At 39.1% G+C, this 23282-nt stretch overlaps 1 protein-coding gene across 3 annotated transcripts in view; it reads left to right on the top strand.

Moving 5' to 3' along the window:
* GABBR2 (gamma-aminobutyric acid type B receptor subunit 2) overlaps window positions 1–23282 on the top strand; it is an 868870-nt gene that overhangs the window by 189520 nt on the left and 656068 nt on the right. For all 3 annotated transcript variants that reach the window (XM_038393151.2, XM_038393150.2, XM_043508506.1), the window contains exon 2: window positions 10696–10833. In XM_038393151.2, coding sequence (XP_038249079.1) covers window positions 10696–10833 — 138 coding nt within the window. The remainder of the gene's footprint in view (window positions 1–10695; window positions 10834–23282) is intronic.

Here is a 23282-nt window from a genome sequence, read left to right on the forward strand (position 1 = left end):
GAACAGGTGAACCCTTTACTTGCTCAACATACTGAGGAAATGTGAAACTGCCTATTTTAATCCTTTTAAAAAGGTAACATGGCATATGTCTACACTGCAATTAAAAACCCACAGCTGTTCCCTGCCAGCTGACTCATGCTCCCAGAGCGCAGGCTAAGGGGCTGTTTAATTGCTGTGTGAAGGTTTAGGCTCTGGCTGGAGCCTGGATGCTCTGAGGTGGGAGAGTCCCAGTGTTTGTGAACACTTACACTGCAGTTAAACAGCCCCTAAACCCAAGCTCCACGAGCCCAATCAGCTCGCATAGGTCAGCCACAGGTAGCTAATTGCAGGGTAGACATACCTATGGACTTTTAAAAAAGCTGAGTGTGGCTGGTGAGTGACTGTTTCTTTGGCTGTGGCTGCCTGTACTTGATGTAGCTTGAAACTTCCAGACAATAAACCATTCTGCTGAAAGCCCTATTTTTGTTTCTCTTTTAATCTTTGTAAATGGGGATATGGGGCACCTTTGGACTGTAATCAAGCAAGACATCTTAAGTTTAAAGAAATTCAGCCACTCTATTTTCAGTAATAGGGCTATGAAAAAATGAAATGTTTTCTTTGTTTTTTAAATAGCTCTGAGAGGGTTTTTGGCTCTGAAATATTTTCCTCTTTTAAAAATTCAACCTTGTCACATAAATAAACCTATTCTTCATGAGATCTAGTGAACAGTGTAGCAACCTGGAAGAATTTGGAGGAAATACCAGGAAGTCCATCTTTGTGCAGATGGCTAGGAATGTTAATCTGCAATTAGAACAGCTCCATAAATAGTTCATTTAATAAAAAGCCTATTTTTAGTTTAATAAGAATGGAGTCTTCTCATGGTGGCAGTGGTCAGTCTGAGATGTGTAAAAAGGAAGAGGGTGTGACTATCATGAAGAAAAAGCAGCATCTATAAGCAGATGAAACACATCGTATGGAGATACTCAGGCCATGAGTAAAGTTGAGTATACCAGACCAATAAATCAAAACCCAAAAACCTTGTACAGTCATGGAATCAGTAGAAGAAAGAAATTAGGCTGTATACAGAGCTGACTGCGGGATAAAGGGGGGATACACAGGGGGATAAAGATGAGAAAATTAATTTAAAGTGGTTTTATATTTAATTTGGGGAAAAGAGACGAGAAGAGAGTGAAAACTTTGTCGTGGATAATACCTGAAATATTTGAATATCGGATAAAAAGTGTCTGAGTGCGACCCCAAGGAGAATAAGACAGTATTGAGATTTTTTTTTTTTACCTAAAATCAAGAAGCAAAAGAGAGAATAGATACTAGTGTTACTGAGCTGAGAACTCTGGCATCCACATTTAATTTTAAAAATATAAAATATTCCTTAATCAGAGATAGGATTTTTTGTGGGTCATATGATTTAAATCTAAAGGCGTGATTACTGAGAGAAATCAATCTAACTCTGGAATAATGCCTCCAAATAGCATGGGCAGCTAAACTATGTGGGGAAAAGATCAAAACAATGTCAACCAATGTCAGTTTTGGGAGGGAGCTTAGAGAGGGAGCATGCGAGCCAGATACACATAACAAACCTTCCCTAGACTTAGGCCAATTAAAAAAACCCTGAACAAAAGCCACCCCTACCACCACCACCAAAACAAACAAACAAACAAACCCTACAAGAGTAACAATAATGCAGGCAGATGTCCAGCAGCAGGGTGGGGAGATATCCAATTTATTGCACTAAATGCAGCATGTAGGATTACCTGCCTTGTGGGCATATGTGTGTATTCAGTGCAAGCAGCTCATGGCCATCATGAGGATGATGTCATGGTATAGTCCTGCACTGAGGATACTGCTCTGGAGGAGGGAACCCCACTTATTAGGAAGAGACAGGTAATAGTAATGAGGGGTGCAATTATTAGACATATAGATAGTTGGGTTTGTGATGACTGGGAGAACTGTATGGAGAACTGCCTGCTGGGTATGAAGACTGAAGACATCTTGAGACATCTAGACAGGCTTATATGCAGAGCTGGGAAGGAGCAAGTGGTTGTATCATGTAAGTACCAATGATATGGGGAAAGTAGGAGAAATGTCCTGAAGGCCAAATTTAGGATGCTAGGTAAGAGATTAGAGTCCAGGACCTCCAGGGTAGCATTCTCTAAAATGTTCTCAGTTCCATGTGAAAGGCCAGTTAGACAGGCAAAACTGTAGGGTCTCAATGCCTGGATGAGACAATGGTGTTCAGAGGAGGCATTTAGGTTTATTAGGAACTGGAGAACCTTTTGGGAAAGCAGGAGCCTATACGGGAAGGATGGCTCCACCTACATCAAAATGAAACCAGGTTGCTGGCATGTAAAATTAAAAAAGTCGTAGAGGAGTTTTTGAACTAAGGGCTGGGGAAAAGCCAACAGGTGCAGAGGAGCACACAGTTTGGACAGACATATCCCTTAGGGGAGGAGGTAATAAAGGGGATACTCTATACCCTAGTAAAGAGACAAGGACAAAAGCTAATAAAGTACAGGTAGGAACTGAAGAGAAACAGTCAAATGAAAACAAGTCCCATTCAATTACATCCCATGCAGACAGACAACTAAATATTGACAAATTTTATAAGTTCTTGTATTCAAATGCAAGAAGTGTAAATACTCGGAAGAACTTGAATGCCTGGTATTAAATAAGGCTATTGATATAATAGGTATCACAGGACCTTGGTGGAACAATGACAATCAATGGGACACGGTAATGCCAGAGTACAAAATAGATAGGAATGATAGAGTTAGGTTGTACTGGTGGTAGTGGAGGGGGCAGTATATTTGAAAGAAAGCATAGAATCAAATACAGTAAAATACAGTAAAATGAATCAAATCTTATCTTATCTTATCTTAAGATCGTGAATCTTAAATGAATCAAACATTACCATAGACTATCTACAGATGGAGATTCCATGCTTGAATAATAAGAGTAAAGCAGTAGGGATATACTACTGACCACCTGACCCAGGACAGTGATGGTGATTGTGAAATGCTCAGGGAGATTTGAGAGGTCACAAAAACAGAAAACCCAATAATAATGGGGGATTTCAGTTATCCCCATATTGACTAGCAACATGTCACCTCAGGGTGGAATGCAGATGTAAAATTTCTAGACATCATTAATGACTGCTTCTTGGAGCATCTAATCCTGGAATCCACAAGGGGAATGGGGATTCTTGATTTAGTCCTAAGCGGCGCACAGGATCTGGTCCAAGAGATGAATATAGCTTAACTGCTTGGTAATAGCAACCATAAAGTAACTAAATTGAACATCCTCATGCAGGGGGAAATACCAATGAAACCCATCATGCTAGCATTTACTTCAAAAAAGGAGAACTACACAAAAATGCAGAGGCTAGTTAAATAGAAATTAAAAGGAATGGTCACAAAAGTGAAATGCCTGCAAACTGCATGGAAACTTTAAAAACACCATAATAGAGGCTCAAACTATATGTCCATTCAATTAAAAATTAAAACGAAACAATACAAGGACCAAAAAAATGCTACCATGTGTAAAAAACAAAGTAAAAGAGGTAGTTAGAGCTAAAAAGCCATATTTTAAAAAAATGGAAGTCAAATTCTACTGAACAAAATAGAAAATAATATAAACTCTGGCAAATTAAGTATACAAATGTAATTAGGCAGACCAAAAAAGAATTTGAAGAGCAACTAGCAAAAGACAAAAACTAATAGCAAAAAAGTTTTAAAGTACATCAGAAGCAGCAAACCTGCCAAGCAGTCAGTGGGGCCACTGAACGATCATGGTGCTAAAGGAGCACTCAAGGAACACAAGGCTATTGCTGAGAAGCTAAGTGAATTCTTTTGCATCAATCATCACTGCAGACGGTGTGAGGGAGATTCCCACCCTGAGCCATTCTTTTTAGATGACAAATCTGAGGAACGATCTCATATTGAGATTATTGTCATTAGATTTGTTTTTGAACAAATTGATAAATTTGACATTAATAAATCTCCAGGACCAGCTGGTATTCACCCAAGAGTTTTGACAGAACACAGATATGAAATTGCAGAACTACTAATTTTGGTAAGTAACCTATCGCTTAAATCAGCTTCAGTACCAGATGACTGGCAGATAGCTAATATAATGCCAATTTTCAAAAAAGGCACCAGTGGCAATTGCAGGCAGTTAGCCTAAGATCAGTATCTGGCACATAGGTTAAAACTATAGTAAAGAATAGAATGATCAGACACATAGATGAACACAATAGGTTGGGGAAGAGTCAACACAGCTTTTGGGAAATCATGCCTCACCAGTATGGTAGAATTCGTTGAGGGTGTCAGCAAACATGGAGAGAGGTGATCCAGTGGAGATAATATACTTGGACTTTCAGAAAGCCTTTGACAATGTCCCTCACTTAAACAAAGTAAGGAGTTATGGGATAAGAGGGAAAGTCCTTTGATGGATCAGTAACTGATTAAAAGGTAGGAAACAAAGGATAGGAATTACTGATCACTTTTCATTATGGAGAGAGGTAAATATTGGGGTCCCCTAAGGATCTCTAGTGGAACCAGTGCTGTTCAAAATATTCAAAAGTGATCTGGAAAAAGGGGCAAACAATGAGGTGGCAAAGTTTGTAGACAATACAAAATTATTTAAGATAGTTAAGTGCAAAGCAGACTATGAAGAATTACAAAGGGAACACATAAAACTGGGTGACAAGGCAAGAAAATGGCAGATGAAATTCAGTTTTGATAAATGCAAAGTAATGCATATTGCAAAACATAATCCCAACTATACATATAAAAGAATAAGATCTAAGTTAGCTGTTACCACTCAAGAAAGAGATCATTGTGGAGTCCTTATGTATAGTTCTCTGAAAACATCTGCTCAATGTACAGCAGCAGTCAAAAAAACCTCACAGAATCTAAGATATCATTAGGAAAAGGATAGATAATAAGACAGAAAATATCGTAATATCATTATATATATCCATGGTATGTCCACACCTTGAATACTGCATGCAATTCTGGTTGCCCCATCTCAAAAAGATACATTAGAATTGGAAAAAAATATAGAGAAGAGCAACAAAAATAATTAAGGGTATGGAACAGCTTCCATATGAGGAGAGATTAAAAAGACTTGGACTGTTCACATAGAAAAGTGATGACTATGAGGGGATATGATAGAGATCTATAAAACCACAAATGGTGTGGAGAAAGTGAATAAGGAAGAATTATTTATCCCTTCACATAACACAAGAACCAGGGGTCGCCCAATTAAATTAATAGGCAGCAGGTTTAAAACAAACATAAGGAAATACTTGTTCACACAATGCACAGTCAATCTGTGGAACTCACTGAAAGTGGTTGTTGTTAAGATCAAAAGTATGAGTGGGTTCAGAAAATAATAAGATAAGTTAATGAAGGATAGATCCATCAGTGATGGTCAGGGATGTAACCTCTGGGTGTTTCAAAACCTCTGACTGATAGAAGCTGGGACTTGAAGACAGGAGATGGATCATTCAATAAATTAAGTTCATTTCCTCTGAAGCAATTGTTGAAAGACATGATGCTTGCTTAGATGGACAGTTGGTCAGACCCACTATGTCCATTCTTATTTTATGGCCTTATGTCAACATTTCACAAATTCATGTCAATTTTGGTGAATTTCTTCTTGATCAAAGCAAAAAGAAATAATTTCAGAAATTTCTGTACAAATGGTTGACATTATCAAAAGGAAACATTTTGATTTGTTTGGACTAGACTAACAAGGAGATATAGGCACCAGTTAGAAAACTGAGGTAGTGGTGCCCAACACTCAGTAGCCCAGTGGTAAGGACTCTCACTTGTGACATAGGAAACCCAGGGCCTAGAACATGTGACTTACTGCTTTTAGGTGAGTGACGTAATCACTAGGCAAAAGGGTACTCTATGGTGGGTCTCTCTCAGTTTCTTCGGTCAAAGCTGTTCCATTTTGTATAAATAATTACATATTAATTGGAGCATAAATTCAAGAGGATTGATTGAGAGAGACCCACCCTAGACCAGACAATAGCCTGATGATTAGGTCACCCACTTAGAAAGGAGGAGTCTAGATATGACCTGAAACAAAATTGTTCAATTTTTTTTTATTTGCCAACAAATCTAGAAAATGTTTTTGGTTCAACCTGAAACAATTTTTTAAAATTATTTTGTTTTATTGGGGGAGGGGTCAAGAGCCTCTTCATAGTTATTTGATTTCTATGGGAGCTAGGCACCCCACTAGGTGCCGAGCTACACCTTTAGGTGCATAAACACCTGTAAATATCTGCCTCTAAGAGACTGAGATGCCTAGGTTCCGATTTCAAAAGTGACTTGAGTGTTTAGGAGCTTAAATATCACTGAGAGTCAATGGGTTTAACAATGCTAAGTCAAATAACTCTAAATACCTCTAAAAATCTGACTTCAGACAAGAAGTGACAGAAGTCATGAATCATGATAGCAATCTTCACATCCAGGAGGAAGGATCCCAGTCAGATGCAGATGGGGGTAGGGTGGGGAAGCAGTTCTGGTCACTTTTACTCTTTGTTTTATCTAGTAGCAATGGGCAATTAATCAGACTGAGGTGTGGTTATGGCTGAGCACCCCATTAGGGAAACTGAAATAAGAAATGTTAAATGAAAAAGTTTCCAGGACACAAGTTATTCTGTCCTTCTGTGAGAAGAAAGTGGAAACTTTATCTAACTTGCTGAGCGGACTCAAGTTCTGGATGCTAATGTGTTATAAACAGAAAGTGAAACTGATTAGAAACAAACTGTAAACAAATGTGATATTGACTTCTGTTTTCATCACCTGTACAGAGTGAGAGGGAAAAAAAGATAACAAAAAGTAAAAATGGTGGAAAAACATTTAAATTTTAAAACTTCTTTCTCTTTGTATCATCCACAGTTATTAACAATGCAAGATTATTTTATTCTATTTATTTATTTTGTAAAATGTATGAGGCTTGATTTCAGAGGTGCCAAGCACTGTCATTTAAGACTAATTAGAAAGGGAGCTTCAGATGATCAGTATCTCTGAAATTCATCCCTGTGAATTTTAACCTGATAATTTTCCATAATTTATTATTAATAAGGGCATTTTAGATACTTTATAAGCAGTAAAAATTGGGCCTGTTGTTGCTTGGTATCACACCTTCCCTTCCGGAGTAAGACTGTGGTGAGATTACTGTCACAATATCTAAATGCCTCTGATTTCCTTAACTCTTGTCTGACTGGATGTAAACCTGGCTTTGGCATTGAAACTACATTGGTTGTGTTGGTTGATGATCAGGCAATGGATGAGAATTATGTGTTCTTGCAGGTATTATTAGTCAGTCCCCTGCCTTTGATCACAAAGTGATGTTGACTTGTCTACAGGTCCTGCAGGAGTGGACAGACCTGCTTTTTCTTTGCTTTGTTCTTTTCTCTTGAAGAGATCTCACTGGTAGCTGTTCCTCTTTCCATAGAGCTTTCAAGTGCCAGGGGCATCATTCTGTCACCTCTCCTGTGTGATGTGTATATGGGGCTGTTACGAGGATTAATAAGGGGACATGGAGTCTAGTGTTTTTAGTATGCTGATGACACCAAGCTCTGTGTCTCTCATATAAAACTCACATAGTCTCATTCAATGCCTCAGTCAATGTCTAGTTGCAGTATGGAGCTGGCTCAAGCTCAAACCAGCAATACTGAGATGGTGATGAGTAGTTGGGTGAGGTAACTAGAGGAGATAGAAGAAATAACATCAGTTCCTTTGAGGAAATGCTTCTGTCACTGGGCTTTGTAATTTAGATGTGAGTCTGTCCCTTCAGCTGTTGTTGGATGATTATAACACAGAAGTAAACGAGTCAGTTTTCTGCTGTCTGTATCTAGCCTGGAGTTTGCAGCCTCCTTTGTCATATGTGGATCTTGCTACTAGTATCCAAACTGTTGGCAGCTCATGAATAGATTATTGTAATGTGCTCTACATTGGACCACTTATTATAATTGGGGCAACTGAAATGGTGCAGAAAGCACCAATTCACTTATTGACTGGGCATCTCGCTGGGTGCATGTACCATTAGTACTCTGGGATCTGCACTGGGTGCATATTGGTCTCCAAATGGAGTTTAAGTTGTTGGTTATGACTTGGAAGCATTAAATAACCTGGGAAGTGAGTACTGGGAGAGTACACTTCTCTCCCTGTGACATATTGTCCCAGGTGTGGACACTGGAGATGCTCAAATTAAATCTCCTTTCAGAGATGGAGCTGCTGGGAGTTCAAACGGGAGTTCCAAGACTCACCAGTGCCACCACCATCTTGATCCAAAATATCCCATATTTGGGGAACCTCTAGAAATTCTGAAAGAGCCATCCATTTGATAGGGTTCTGTGAGAGGACTGGGTGAGAAGGAGCCTTATGTAGTTTTTTGACTAAGTGCCCAAGTAAAGTTGGTCCTCTGTAAATGTTTGTTTTTTAATTCTGCTGGGAATATTATATTGATAATTGAATTGTCAGGATGCCTAGATCTTTTTGGTAGGTTTATTTTTGTTTTTTTAAATATAAAAGTATAAAATAAATAAAACATGGTTCATGCCATGAAGAACTTACAATATAAACTCCTGAACTTTCTGAAGGATCTCCCCACTTGGACCCTCAAGTCTGAGTGGAGTCCCATCCATTTTACTGAGGCTCTGTGCGGGTAGATTCATTAGCAGGATCAGACTCTAGATAGTCAATATTTAGGGAAAGGATGAGAAATAAGATGCAAGAAAATGTGAGGTAACTGAGTGGTGAACGTCAGCATGAGTCATGGTACTTTGAAGATTTTATTTTTAAGCATGCCTGTAGATCTTACATTTGTGGAGTAAGGTTTTTTTGTTCCTCTTTTCCTTTTATACGTACTATATTTTATTGGCCACACCTCCCAAGTATTTATTTAAAACTGACTTTTCTCCTTCTTCCACATTCTGGTTCGCACTTTCTATAAACACCGTTATTCTGTGAAATATCAAATACCATTAAATATCCACAAAAATCCGTAGTTGCGTCAAATAACTTGAAGTTAATGTCATGGGAAATGGATAATTGGACCTACAACGTGGACTGGTGAGGTATAAATCTTTCATGCCAAGAGTAGAGTACGGTGAAATATTTTAGAACTTGACCTAGTTGTAGAGTGTCATTGAAGTTCTGCTCAGGATAAACTGCTACTTCAATTTGGGGACATTCCTCAATCCAGTAATCGCATAGTTAATTCCTACATTGTTCGAGTTTATCAGCAGTCCATCAAATTGATAAGTCTGTGCCAAGCTGAACAAGTTTTATGGAAAACATCTGACATAATGGGGAGAGAGAAGAGTCAATTTGTACTATATCATGCGATAAAAATGCATTAAGTGCAAAATTGTATCCTTTGATAAGAGTAAGAAGAATAATTCTGTCCCAAATGGAAATAGAACCATATTTTTCTTTTAAAGTATGAAATCTGTAAGAAGATTAATATATGCTTGCAAACATCTTAGTAGAAATCTGTTTTCTTTTAACAAAGTGCAACACAATACTCTATTTAAAATAGGATGATAGTAAATGTTATATCAACAATATATGAATATATGTGAACAAATGAATTGTTATAATTAAATATTGGAGGCTGTTGTACCATGGTTTTGTAAGGATTATCTTTAAATAGGACTTCCTAGGAAAAAAAGGGGAGAACTAGAAAAAAGAATCTGTTGGCCCCATTAGCCACCATATAGCCTCACAGAAATCTAATCTGTATCTGCTCCTATTAATGTCTGGAAACAGAATTCTTGATTTCAGGCATATGTTCTACTAACATTCTTCTACAACATGAAATATCAAGCTGCTACTATGAGATATTATAGAGAAGTTGAGGCTGTTCCAGCATAAGTCTGATAGTCACATCCCTTGCAACTTCGACTAGAATTGTTCTTCAGGCTTCATTTTTTGAGCTTACTCTCAAACTAAAATAGAGCTCTTTATAATTTAAAACAAGGAAGTAATCCAATTGCTTATAATCATAGGATTTTAAAATTACACTTTCTTGATGTTTGACCAATTTGTGTCCCTGTTACTTAAAAGTATTGTTATATATATTATATATATGTATATGCATGTATATGCATGTATATGTATATGCATTATATTTATATACAAAACAATGTTATTTGCATGCTTTGACATGGATGTAACTTTCACAACAGATGCCAGTGCATAAAATATATTCTTTGGCAAATCTATCATGTCAAGTATTAACATACTAGAGAAAATCTAGCTATGAGTAGCAAAATGATTCTATTAACATTTTTAAACATCAGTTCTTGTTCTTTGTCACTGCTGCTTCGTTCCCCATCACAGATGTTAATGGCTAATATTTTAATATTAATAATATGTAATATGTCGAAACTCTGGCAGAGTGGGCACAAGCGAGTTAAAAGATGCATGAAGCTTCTTCCTATAAGCTTTTGCCTCCAGTACAGAGGCTGGGTACATTGAGAATCCTTGTGTTCAGGAAGTCCAAAGCTCAGGGTGCACAGCACTTTCCAAGTTTGGGCACTTAGAAATCAAACCCAGTCAATTCAATGTCTGAATGTTTTGTCTGTTCAATAGTTTGTTGTTAAGTCAGTATTGTTATCTGTGATGGTCCATATTGTCAGTGATTTCTATTTAAGAAATAATTATTTTTTTCCAGTGTGACAATGCAAAAGGACTCAAAGCCTTCTATGATGCAATAAAATATGGACCTAATCATCTGATGGTTTTTGGTGGAGTATGCGCAACAGTCACTTCTATCATTGCTGAATCCCTAAAAGGATGGAATTTGGTTCAGGTAAGTCATGACATATAATATATTTGACTACTGATTGTCTTCAAATTCTTTTAAGAAATTTTTGGAAAATTAATACCTGTTAAAAGTTGTGATTAATGCTTTGCAAAATGTTAAATGTGAATAACTATACAATAACTCTGAAGATCAGTGAGGTTATATATAAAAAGGACAATCATTTCAAATACTAATTTAAAACTTTAATTTAACACTTTTAGGGATTGGTATGTTGAGGCTTCAAAAATATATTAAAGCTGTTCAGAACATTTCTGATTAGAAATTAAAAGTATTTGGTTTACTTGCTTTGCCTTGGCAGATAGTTATTTACATTTTATATGATATATGCCTGAAATTGTGAGATTAATGGAATACAGAGATCATTCAAGCAACCTGGTGTGCTAATCCAGTGCCTGATCTAAAAAGCCCAATAAAGTGAATAGAAAGACTCCCTTTGACTTCAGTAGGCTTTTAATCAACATATCCTGATGTCTTCACTCAGTTTTTTTCATAGTCATTATTCAAGCAAACTCACACTGACTTCAAAAGAAATTGAAATTAATACTTCTTTAGTAAAAACTAAATAAGGACCTCAGTATTTGGCCGATACACCACGTCTATGCCCAGCTGTTCCCTTCTCTGTCATTCTCAAAAGTCCCACTTTGTGGGAATTTTCCATCCAGATAGGGCCAGTAAAGAGCAGCATGAGATGCCTCACGGCCCCAAGGCCTAATGAGGAAATCCTTGTCTTCTGGCTCAGAATCTCCATATTTACAGTGGACCCCATGCAAACTAGCCAACCAACCTGGGGATGTCATTTGGGATCCTCCGTGGCCTATCCCTCAAATGTGAATGATTTGGAACTGGCTGTGGGAAGGCTTCTGAGTTTTACATACTTCGTATATGACCATTGTATAACCAATAAGCTAGCAGTGATGGGAGAAGCTCAAAGAAGTCATTTTTAAGTTTGGTTTGGAAGTGGATAAATGACTGAATAGTGATCGATAAAATATGCCTTTCATACTATCCCAGGGCAAGTGTACAAAAATTGCATGTTATAAATGTATAACAATTACTTAAGTTCTGTAAGTAATTTTTTTTACACAGGAACCTTACCTAATTCAGTGCACAGGATGGAGACACAAGGGGCAGAATTAAGGTAGTGAAGGGGACATAGTGGGGATGAAGGTGCAGAGAAGGGAGACTTAGCTGGCTAGCTAAGGTAGTTCACGAGTGAAGGGATAACACTCGTTTCATATTACTCAGTGTGAGGCAGCACTATGAAGATTTAAGGGCAAACTTTACACCAACTAAATGCACTCTGTTCCTTCCCTGTAACTCTTCAGAGTTGAAAGTTGTTATTTCACTTGAGTTGTCCTACCAGTATTTGTCTAGAATTTTATCCCTCCTCACAAGTCATTTAGTTTCTCTTTAAATGTCCCCTAAACAGTTTCATTTTCTCTGTATTTTAAGAGTGACTCTTTGCAAGGGATTTTCTGATACTTTTTATGAAGGATCTTTCATATAAACCCCCCTCCCCCCAAAGTATCGTTGTCAAGCAAAGATTTTATTTTTATTCCTCCACTATACCTTGGCTGGAGTTGTGTTCTTCTAAGCTTAGATAGCTTGTATGATGTGGAAAAGGTCTCTTCCACCATGAAAATAGCAGGGTATCCTGGGGGAAGAGGGCGTAGCAGTGGAAAATGTGACATTCCCAATGACTAAACGATGAAAGAACATAAATGAGAGCAGGTTGGGTGGGGATTTCATGAAGTGTAATGGGTGATGCGGAAGTAATGAATACAACTTAGATATGGCTTCCAAAAAAGTGATAATGTTTGCTAGACTGTATTGCCATACAGTAGGTATTATTGGTGAATTAGTCCAATGGGTGAATAAACACAAATCCTTCTGTTCACAAGGTTGCAATTTGTTTAACTAGTATCATTGATTTAAAACTTAACTTCAGCAGCAACAATTATACAGATCTTGTGGGGGAGGGATAGCTCAGTGGTTTGAACATTGGCCTGTTAAACCCAGGGTTGTGAGCTCAATCCTTGAGGGGGCCATTTAGGGATCTGGGGCAAAAATTGGGGATTGGTCCTGCTTTGAGCAGGGGGTTGGACTAGATGACCTCCTGAGGTCCCTTCCAACCCTGATATTCTATTAAATGAATAGCATACAGCATCACTGAAGACTCAAAACTACCATCCCAAAAAATGTCAGCGGTTCCACTTAAAGGTATGACAATGGATACTAATAAAGAATCATAGAAAGTAATGTGGATGATGTAGTAGTAGTAATTTAGATGAAGCCAAGAAGAGGAAGAGGAGGGAAAACAATTTCTATACATATAACTATTGGCAGTAGGCAGACCTGACATTACACTGCAAGGAAAATAATCTGAATTTGGCTCCCTAACCCCCATCAGTCTTTTCCTGTGACAGCCACAGAGGCAGCATATTTAGCCTACAGTACGTACTGATTTGATTTACACTGACCCCCTCTGGCTGGCTGAAGTGATGGCTTTTCTCCATAAAAGAGATGCTTTAGTGCAGGACACTCCTGAAGGAGTGGGTGGAGTAGAGAAAAAGAAAATAGAGAGCAGAGGAGCAGAGTAGTTGCTTAAACATCCTTCCATTTGTTATCAAAGATAGGGATAGCTTTCCTACTCATAGCTTGATATTTTCCCCAAAGCTTTCTAGACCAAGTGAAAAATACTTCTGGGCCACCATGCTTCCAAAGCTGTCCCTCTTTTCCCCTCCCACCAAAACATCCCCCAAATCACCCACACCCATGAAATATAAGGGAATAAAATAGTCACACAATGTTTATTATTTATTGAGTTGCAGCATTATTAATGAACTTTCTAAATAATGAATTTTAAGAAAATGGATTGTACCCTGCCTTCCATGAATTTATTATTCATTCTTTCCACATCCTGACTTCTTCACTCCAATCTTGCTTTCTTATTTTAGGTCATATTTTTCACACCGTTTTGAAATTGTTGTTGCATTTTTTCTTCTCAAGAAGGCAGACTTTAGCAAAGTCAGAGAGATGGTAGCTAAGATCCCTTGGGAAGCAATTCTAAGGGGAAAAACAGTTCAAGCAAGTTGGCAGTTTTTCAAAGAAACATTAAGGGCACAAGAGCAAACAATCCCACTGCCTAGGAAAGATAGGAAGTATGGCAAGATACCACTCTGGCTTAACCAGGAGATCTCCAATGATCTGGAACTGAAATAAGAGTCCTACAAAAAGTGAAAACTAGGTCAAATTGCTCTCTTTAATCTTTGAGGATAGGATCAAAAGCAATGGGCTTCAATTGCAGCAAGGATGGTTTAGGCTGGACATTAGGAACAACTTCCTAACTGTTGGGGTGGTTAAGCACTGGAATAAATTGCCTAGGGAGGTTGTGAAATCTCTGTCTCTAGAGATTTTTAAAAGCAAATGAGACAAATACCTATCAGAGATGGTCTAGATCAGAGGTGGGCAAACTACAGCCCGCGGGCCACATCTGGCCCACGGGACCGTCCTGACTGGCCCTTGAGCTCCCGGCTGGGGAGGCTAGCCTCCGACCACTCCCCTGCTGTCCCTCCTCCCTCACAGCGCTCTGGGCAGCGGGGATGCAAGCTCCTGCCGGGCAGCGTGGCGGCGTGTCTGGCTCCAGCCATGCGGCGTGGCTGCTAGTCCTGCTGCTCTGAACAGTATGGTAAGGAGGTCGGGAGTGGGGGGAAGTCAGGGGACAGGGATCAGGGGCCAGTTGGATGGGGCGGAGGTTCTGGGGGGGACAGTCAGGGGATGGGGAATGGGGCATTGGATAGGCGTGGGAGTCCCAGGGAGCCTGTCAGGGTGGGGGTATGAATAGAGGTCGGGCAGTCAGGAGACAAGGAGCGGGGGGAGGGGGGGATTGGATAGGAGCTGGAGTTCAGGAAAGGCAGTTAGGGGCGAAGGTCCCGGGAGGGGGCGGTCAGGGGACAAGGAACCGGGGGCGGGGGTTGGATAGGTTGGGAGTTGTGAGGGGGGCAGTCACAGGGCGGGAAGTGGGAGGGGGTGGATAGGGGGCAGGGGCCAGGCTGTTTGGGGAGGCACCGCCTTCCCTACCCAGCCCTCCATACAGTTTCGTAACCCCTACGTGGCCCTCAGGCCAAAAAGTTTGCCCACCCCTGGTCCAGATAATACATAGTCCTGCCTTGAGTTCAGGGGCCTGGACTAGAAGATGCTTGAGGTCCCTTCCAGTCCTACAATTCTATGATTCTTCCTCCCTCTGCCCCTTTATGTCCTTTTCTTTCTTACTGTTCATTATGTTCTGTTCTTCTTTCCCCCTTACTTGCTGGCTCTTCTCCTTCCCCAACCCACGATCTTTCTTTCTCTCTCTTACTATCTTTTTAAAAATTATTCTCACAAACATCTAGTGGCATATCCATTTTAGATAGTACCTTTTTTAAACCTCAAAATAGGCTGCAGAATTACAAACTATATAATAATAATTTCACCCACCACCAAAATGCAGCCACATCTTGGTAGAACACAGGGCAAAAGGCACCTATATCATAGATCAACTGAGAGGTAAACAACAATAAAACTACATTGGGAAATATTATGTTGCAGTTGCATTTTATCAGTTATTTAAAAGGACTTGAATGTTTGCACAATGACTGAAAATGCAAGTGTGCTCATTCCTGACCACTTAAAAAGATGACAACTTCCTGCGCTTCTGCCTCACAACTCATGTGGGTTTAAAGATGGCCTGCAACAACTGAAATGGGAGGGGAGACTGTTAGAGCCCTAGTAGATAAAGTCTCAGGATGATTGACTGAATATGGCTTAAAGCGATTTAATCATTCATATGCTGTTGCTGTGCAGAAGAAAGAGGTTTTTTGCCTCTACCATAGCATCTGCCTAATCTTGATCAGTAGATTTATTTCTGGTCCTGTATTGGTTGGTGACTGGCCGGATTTGAATACCTCCTGTTACAAGCATATTGCTGGTTATCTTGTGAGAAAATCACCCAGATTCGGATTAAGCTTTCTGCATCTGTGGAAACAGTGTGTTATCTAGAGGAGACAAATGCTACATTATCTCTATTTGAGTTTCAGCCAGTGATGCTCTCTAAGTGGTCAGATGAACTTCATCATGCAATCTGTGCTCTGGACACATGTTCTTCCTGACTGGTAAAGGTCATGAGTCTTTATTTTCCTTTGGGCTCACGATGTTTGAAAAGGTTTGCAGTCATTCAACTTATAGTGTTTGGATGCCTGAGATTTCCTTAGTCTTTGTCAATCTAGGTAATGACTTGGATATATGGCAAAGAAACTGCTCTTGTGGCTCTGATCTTCTAATGATGAATGAAGAGAAAATATTCCTATTAGTAATATGAGACTATTAGTTGCCTTTGATACATTAGTCATGAAGTGTTAAAGATATATCTAAGTGCCTTCATTTTATCTCTCTGAGAGGTTTAAGAGGGTAATGTTGGGCAATTCTTATCTACACTGGACAGCTTTTTCATTTATATATGATTGCAACCTTTTCTTTCCACTGTAGACTTTGCCACCATGATTTATGTCTTCTCAATGACTTTAGGAACCACCTTGAAATGGACCATTTCACTCTTTTTTTTGGGACCCTAAATTTAGGACTGTAATATGCAGAATCCCCATAGTGCAAGCCACTGTAGTCAATATATATTGATCTATGTGAAAGCTTGCCTGAAAAATAGTAATTATTAGACACTGAACATAATACTGATTTTACTGTTATGTTTGAATTTAATTTTGCAAAGAACTTCTGTTCAAAATTATTATTTTGCAAAACAATTTGTCAACCATGGTTTAAACAAATAAATGTGGCATCTGGTTATTTGGAAGGATAACCCTGGTTCTAGCTGCTTTGTACATCAGAGGCAGCACAAAACAACTGACAACTTTCCCAATACAAACAGCTGAGGTTTCTCCTCTTATAGGGCCCTCTGAAGTCTGCCCCCGCTGTATAGGGGTGTGGGGGGAAGAGGAATGGGTATGATGAAGGAGAGTCAGAGTGCTGAATACTCTAGCCAATCCCTTGTCTTCTCCAAACTGTGTCAGAGCTGTTTTGGTCCCCAGTGTTCCGAGCATTGGAGGAGCTAAAACGTGACTTCATTTCTCTCTGTTACCCCAACATCTTACTTGTTCTCTTCATGAGCTCTGCCCAACAATATTTACTTACATCATGAATAACTCACTTGCAGTCACTGGACTTATACCATTGTAAAGCCAGTGTAATTGAGAGGAAAATCAAGCTCAGTACATCAGGGTATGGTATAAGACCAGCTGACCCTTACATGTGTAAGGCAATTTCTATTCCTGACTATACTCCAGTTGTTCTAATTACAATATCATTATTGTGTCTGGAACTTGAAAAAGACTAACATATTTCTACAGTTACCTTGGCAACTCCCATTAATTTAGGGTAGCAACTAGCATGATCAAACTCTTAGACCTGAAAAGTTATTAATTGGATACCCACCCTTAAAATTCTTAAGTTTAGAGAGATGATAATACACAATAAAATCAATACATACAATACAGTAAAGTGAAGAACATTCCAAAGAACAGTAAAATTAGGTTATAAGACAACGTTATCTAGCAGACAAAGGTATAACACAATCCAATGGCTGGAAATTGAAGCTTAAAGTGAGAGTAATTAACCATTGGAACAATTTACCAAGGGTTGTGATGGATTCTCCATCACTAATAATTTTATAACTCAAGACTGGATTTTTTCCAAAAAGATATGCTCAAGGAATTATTTTGGGGAAGTTCTACAGCCTGTGTTATAGAGGCGTTCAGACTAGACGATTACATTGTCTTTTCTGGTCTTGGAATATATGCATTTATGAAAAAAGTTGAAGGTCTTTTTTCAACAATAAAAGCACAGATCCTGATTCACTGCTGCATTACTCCTGGTTTACCCCAGTATAAACTACAAATACACAAGCAGAAACATCAGGGAGAATCAGACCATTATGTTTAAATTAGCTAGAATAATATTTATTCTAGGACCACTGTGTTTAAATTAGATAGAATAATGTTATCCCAAGACTCCAGGATGAAGTACAATAAACATTATACATCCTACCCAGAGTATGAAGTGAAACATTTAGCCGAAGGGAGCTTTCCTTTCCTTCCATCTTCTGCTCATATGTAGAAAACTAATTTAGTTTAACAAGATGAGCTGGCTTAATCTGACTTCCTATCAGTTGAAGACTGGCTTCTCTCCAGTATTCATTTTATTTAAGTATGATTATCTATTCCATTTCATCTCAACCAACTTGTATCTATGTTGTTGAAACAAACAATAAGCTAGCATCACCAATACAGCTTTTGTCTTTGATCTAATGTCAGCAAGTCCAATTCATTATAAATGGAGTAAAGAGGCTTATTTCAATCACTTCTTAAAATAAAGCATGATACAGTCATAAATTGGGTCAAAACTATCAAACACTAATGCTGAATCTGTGATCTGTATAATCAAAAACAGAAAACATACCCTATAGAAGAATCCTTAATTAACTCATTTGTCCAAAACATTCATTCCTTTCTATTTAGTCTTTGATCAATATGGGGACTGAATGGAGGTCCAGATACCAGACAAATGATCTTCTGCAACTTAATGACAGAAGAATAAAAAAAGCTTCAGTTCAGTTCAAAGGCTACTTATAAGCGTATTATCAAATAAATCCTTTTGTTTCCATTCAGCTCCTCTGAGAAGCTGAGAATGTAAGATTTGGGCTACAGTCACACGTTAACGGGGTTTGTGGACACAGTTTTTCATTTCACAGTGGTCCTGATTAAAACAGTATCAGGAACGTGACCAAAATAATTAACACACTTTTCACTGACTTAAGTGGACTCTATCATGTGGTGTGCATCTTCAACTTGGCGTATGGCAAAGCATTAGTGAAATACCTAGGTACTTGTATATTTTCTAAAAATACACAATATGAAGATTTCCAGAATGACGAACACAATATCACCTTTCCATTTTTTATATGCTCTTTGAACCTAATTTCAAAATTTGATTATAAAGATTCCAATATCTTAGTTCAAATTTCTGACTAAGAATTTGGCTCAATAATTTGTTTAATTCCCAGTCAGGTCTCAGGGCTTTATTTGCCTTTTGTGGGTTTTCCCCCTCAGCTCTGTTGTCTCCTCCAGAGGCATTTGCAGTGGCTGGTGTCCCTCAGAGAGAGAGAGAGAGAGAGAGAGAGAGAGAACAAGGCTAAGAATGCCAAAGGCAAAAGGAAAGGTCTATGTTCCCTGCTCCATCCCCTTGCTAAGTTTTTCACTGGGGCATTTATGGGCAGAGTGCAGTTTTCCCCCCACACACAGAGCAGTCTTGGCATGGTTGCCTTCTCACTGCTACTGTGGACAGCAAGGAAGGAGCCAGTTTTGCTGTACACAGGCTACCTATGACCAAGTCACCTGTTAAACTTCCCTTGGATAAACGAAATAGATTAAACTTGACAAGATGGATGATGTGATATCTTTCATTGGAATAATTTCTGTTGGTAGAAGAGACAAACTTTGGAGCTCCCAAGAGCACTTCTTCAAGTCTGGGAAAGGTAACCAGAGTGTCACAGCTAAATACAAGGTGGGACAAATGTCTTAATGAATTGATAACAAATGTGTTAATTAATCTATCCTGCCAAGCATCCTGTGCAAATTTGAACATGGGACAGATTGTTAAGCATAGGAGGTTAAGATGTTGCAAAAAACACTTAAAATTAAATGGAAAATTCATATCTCTGCAGTAATGGGATAAATGAAGGTTAATAAGTTACCAGTTGTTTTAATGAGTTGTAAAACCAGTGTCTCCGTTTAGACCATGATTTTTGGTGTCTGGCAGACTTGTGAATTTAAATTCCCATGCATGTCTTTTGAAGGTATTGTGCAAGTTTTCTTTGAGGACAAGGACAGATAAGTCAGATAGAGAGTGATTGCTTTGTGAAAAGTGATAGAATATACTCCAAATACCACAAAACATGCTCTGAAGAGAAAGTCCTGGACACATGTTAACACACTTAAAACTGCCTTCACCAAACAAGGACACTCCATCACAGAAATGGATTGTATTATGAAACAGATGACCTAAATACCCTGAGGGAACCTTCAATACAGAAAAAAAACCTTCACTGACCGCACGCCCCTGGTAATTATCTGCTACCCCACACCATAACCCATATGGGATATCGTCAAACAATTAGAATCCATACTTGATGGGTACCAAATCCTTAAAGAAATTTTTCCCAATTCCTCTTTTCTGGCCTTCAAACAACCCCTCCACCTTTACAATGTCATTATCAGAAACAACCTCCCCACAGACTTGGATGCACCAATTCAAAATGGCACCAGACCCTGCCAGAACAACAGATACAAAACCTGCAGAAATACCTCCACTGCTATGATGATCAATACTCCCATAACACACCTTTCAAGATCTATGGGTCTTACACATGCCTATCACAACATTTCATACCTCATCCAGTGCATCAAATGCTCCAGCAATAATTATCTGGGTGAAACCAATCACTGCACTCTTCAATGAATGCACACAGAAAAGTGATAAAAGACAAAAACACCACATCATCTGTTGGTGAACACTTTCCACAAAACAGTCACTTCAAATCTGTCCTCTCAGTCCTAATCCTTAAAGGAAACCTGCACAACAACTTCAGAAGAAGAATTGGAACTTAAATTCATAACTCTGCTGGACACTAAAAATCATGGAGTGAACAGAGACATGGCTTATTACTACAATCTGTAATTTACTAACTCTCCTTTGTACTATGACTGCAGAGGTGGAGGAGATGGTATGATGGGATAATGGAATTTTGGTAAGTAATTGATCTTTAAATATTCAGGGTAAATAGGACTAATCCCCTGAGATGGGATATTAGATGGATGGGATCTGAGTTACCCAGAAAAGAATTTTCTGTAGTATCTGGCTGGTGAATCTTGCCCATATGCTCAGGGTTTAGCTGATCGCCATATTTGGGGTCAGGAAGGAATTTTCCTCCAGGGCAGATTGGAGAAGCCCTGGAGGTTTTTCGCCTTCCTCTGTAGCATGGGGCATGGGTGACTTGAGGGAGGCTTCTCTGCTCCTTGAAGTCTTTAAACCATGATTTAAGGACTTCAATAGCTCAGACATAGGTGAGGTTTTTTCTAGGAGTGGGTGGGTGAGATTCTGTGGCCTGCGCTGTGCAGGAGGTCGGACTAGATGATCAGAATGGTCCCTTCTGACCTTAGTATCTATGAATCTAAGTGTTCACTGCCCATTTCACTTTAAGTGGTTTCTTGCAACATCTTAACCTCTTATGCTTAAAAATCTGTCCCACCTTGTATTTAGCAGTGACACTCTGGTTACCTTTTCCAAACCTGAAGAAGAGCTCTGTGAAGCTTAAAAGCTTGTTTCTTCCTCTAACAGAAATTGGTCCAATAAAAGATATCACCTCATCCACCTTGTTTCTCTCATTTCCTGGGATCAATACGGCTACAAAAACTCTGCAACAAACAATAAACATTAGATTAAGCTTGTTTAGACTCTCTATATAAAACAGATTTCCAGACCTTACATCATTCTTCTTGCACTTTTCTCAGCTATTTCCAATTTTTCAATTTCCTTTTTTAAGTGTGTGTAGCCGCATGGTCTGCCCCTTTAAGGGCTAGAGGCCATTAGTCAGATGTAGATGAGGAGGGGACAAGTATGCCCTATAAAGACCCAGGCTTTCATTAAGGAGGGGGAAGCAGGAGCAGCAGAGAGGTCCTGGGAATGGAGACTGTGGGAACCTGCTGGGGAAAAAGGGCCTCCAGGAAAAAAGCCCTGGGAGGTGGTGCTCTGGTAAACAAGCTAGAAAGAGTTCTGCAGAGCAGAGGAGCAGATGCAAATTATATGCAGAAGGGGTGCCCAAGGAGGGTGCAAAATGTATGTTTTCTTATGTTTTGTAAGGGGATTTAGTTGGGGATTGGTCCTGCTTTGAGCAGGGGATTGGACTAGATGACCTCCTGAGGTCCCTTCCAACCCTGATATTCTATGACATGGTGAGACCATTGCTGAAGGTCAGCAGGGAAGAGGAGCTTTGGTAGTGGCCAAAGATTCTGTTTATGATTTCTAGTCTTTTGGACATTATCAGGTGTGTACTATGAAGACTTGTTTGTTTTTAATATGTGAGCACAAACAATGGTGTTGTAAAGGGGAGTATGTGAAGCCATTATTTAAGAGCCTGAGGAGGGGAAAACAGAGGCTGAGCACCACAACATTGAGTTTTGCCGCCAGGGGGCACTATGAGACACTGTTCATGACTGTGTGGAAACCAGACTTGACATGGTATTGATGCAATGGTTTCACTAATGTATATAGAGGCAATAGCCTTTCCTTTCTTCTACTCTATATTCTCCTGATTAAGCATCCAAGGATTGTGTTTGCCCGGTAAGACTCAACATCACACTGGGAGCTCATGTTCAGTTGGCTATCTACCATCACCCCTAAATCCTTTTCAGAGTCTCTGCTTTCCAAAATATAGTTCTCCATTCTATAAGTGTGACTTACATTCTTGTCAGCCAAACTTGTGCTTTTATTAAAAACCAATACCAGGTTTGTTTGACAAGATCTTCTATAAAACCACAATGATTGCTAATAATTATACTGTCATAATTTACTTGATTATATCCTATATTGGCCTTCCTGTGATTTTTGCCCTGGATTGATATCAGGCTGACAGGTTATCCTGGTCATCTCATTTACCCTTTTTAAATACTGGTAAGTTAGCCTTTTCCCAGTCCTCTGGAACTTCTAAGATTTGTAAGATATCAACTTCAACAGCCTTGAGAACTCCGCAGGCAGTGCATCTACTGTTGGAAGAACAGCTATTTTACCTTCTGCTGTGCACTGACGATATTTGGCTGATAACAAATGTGTTAATTAATCCATCCTGCCAAGCATCCTGTGCAAATTTGAACACCCATCATATTCAGCTTGATACATTGCCTCCACAAATTCCAAATCTACTCTTCCCACTATTTACAGAGAGAAGTTATATAGAAAAGAAGATACTATTACTAGGGTGTTGAATAGGTCTGAATTTAGTTTAGAAACCAAATCCAGCAAAATTTTCTATTTAGCTAAGGAGAAAGATGCTGGAAAGTTGTGTAAAGTCCCAAAGCTAAAGAGAAAAAACTATTGTAACTGCTCTTTCACAGTGTGGTTTGTGAAGAAGGTACAGAATGACTTTTCTCTCATGCTTGCTCAGGTGAAGAAAGCTGAGACTCTGGAGAACAACTGAGGGTTCTGACTTTGTCCTCTGTGCCTCCCCTTATGGGCATAGCTTACACTTTGGGAAACATTGCCCTCCACAATATGGTGGAAGTAGCTTCTGTGAGAGACTGACAATATCTTGCAATAAACTGGACAGACCTGAT

The sequence above is a fragment of the Dermochelys coriacea genome, chromosome 2, assembly GCF_009764565.3.
Source record: "Dermochelys coriacea isolate rDerCor1 chromosome 2, rDerCor1.pri.v4, whole genome shotgun sequence".
Lineage (NCBI taxonomy): Eukaryota > Metazoa > Chordata > Testudines > Dermochelyidae > Dermochelys > Dermochelys coriacea.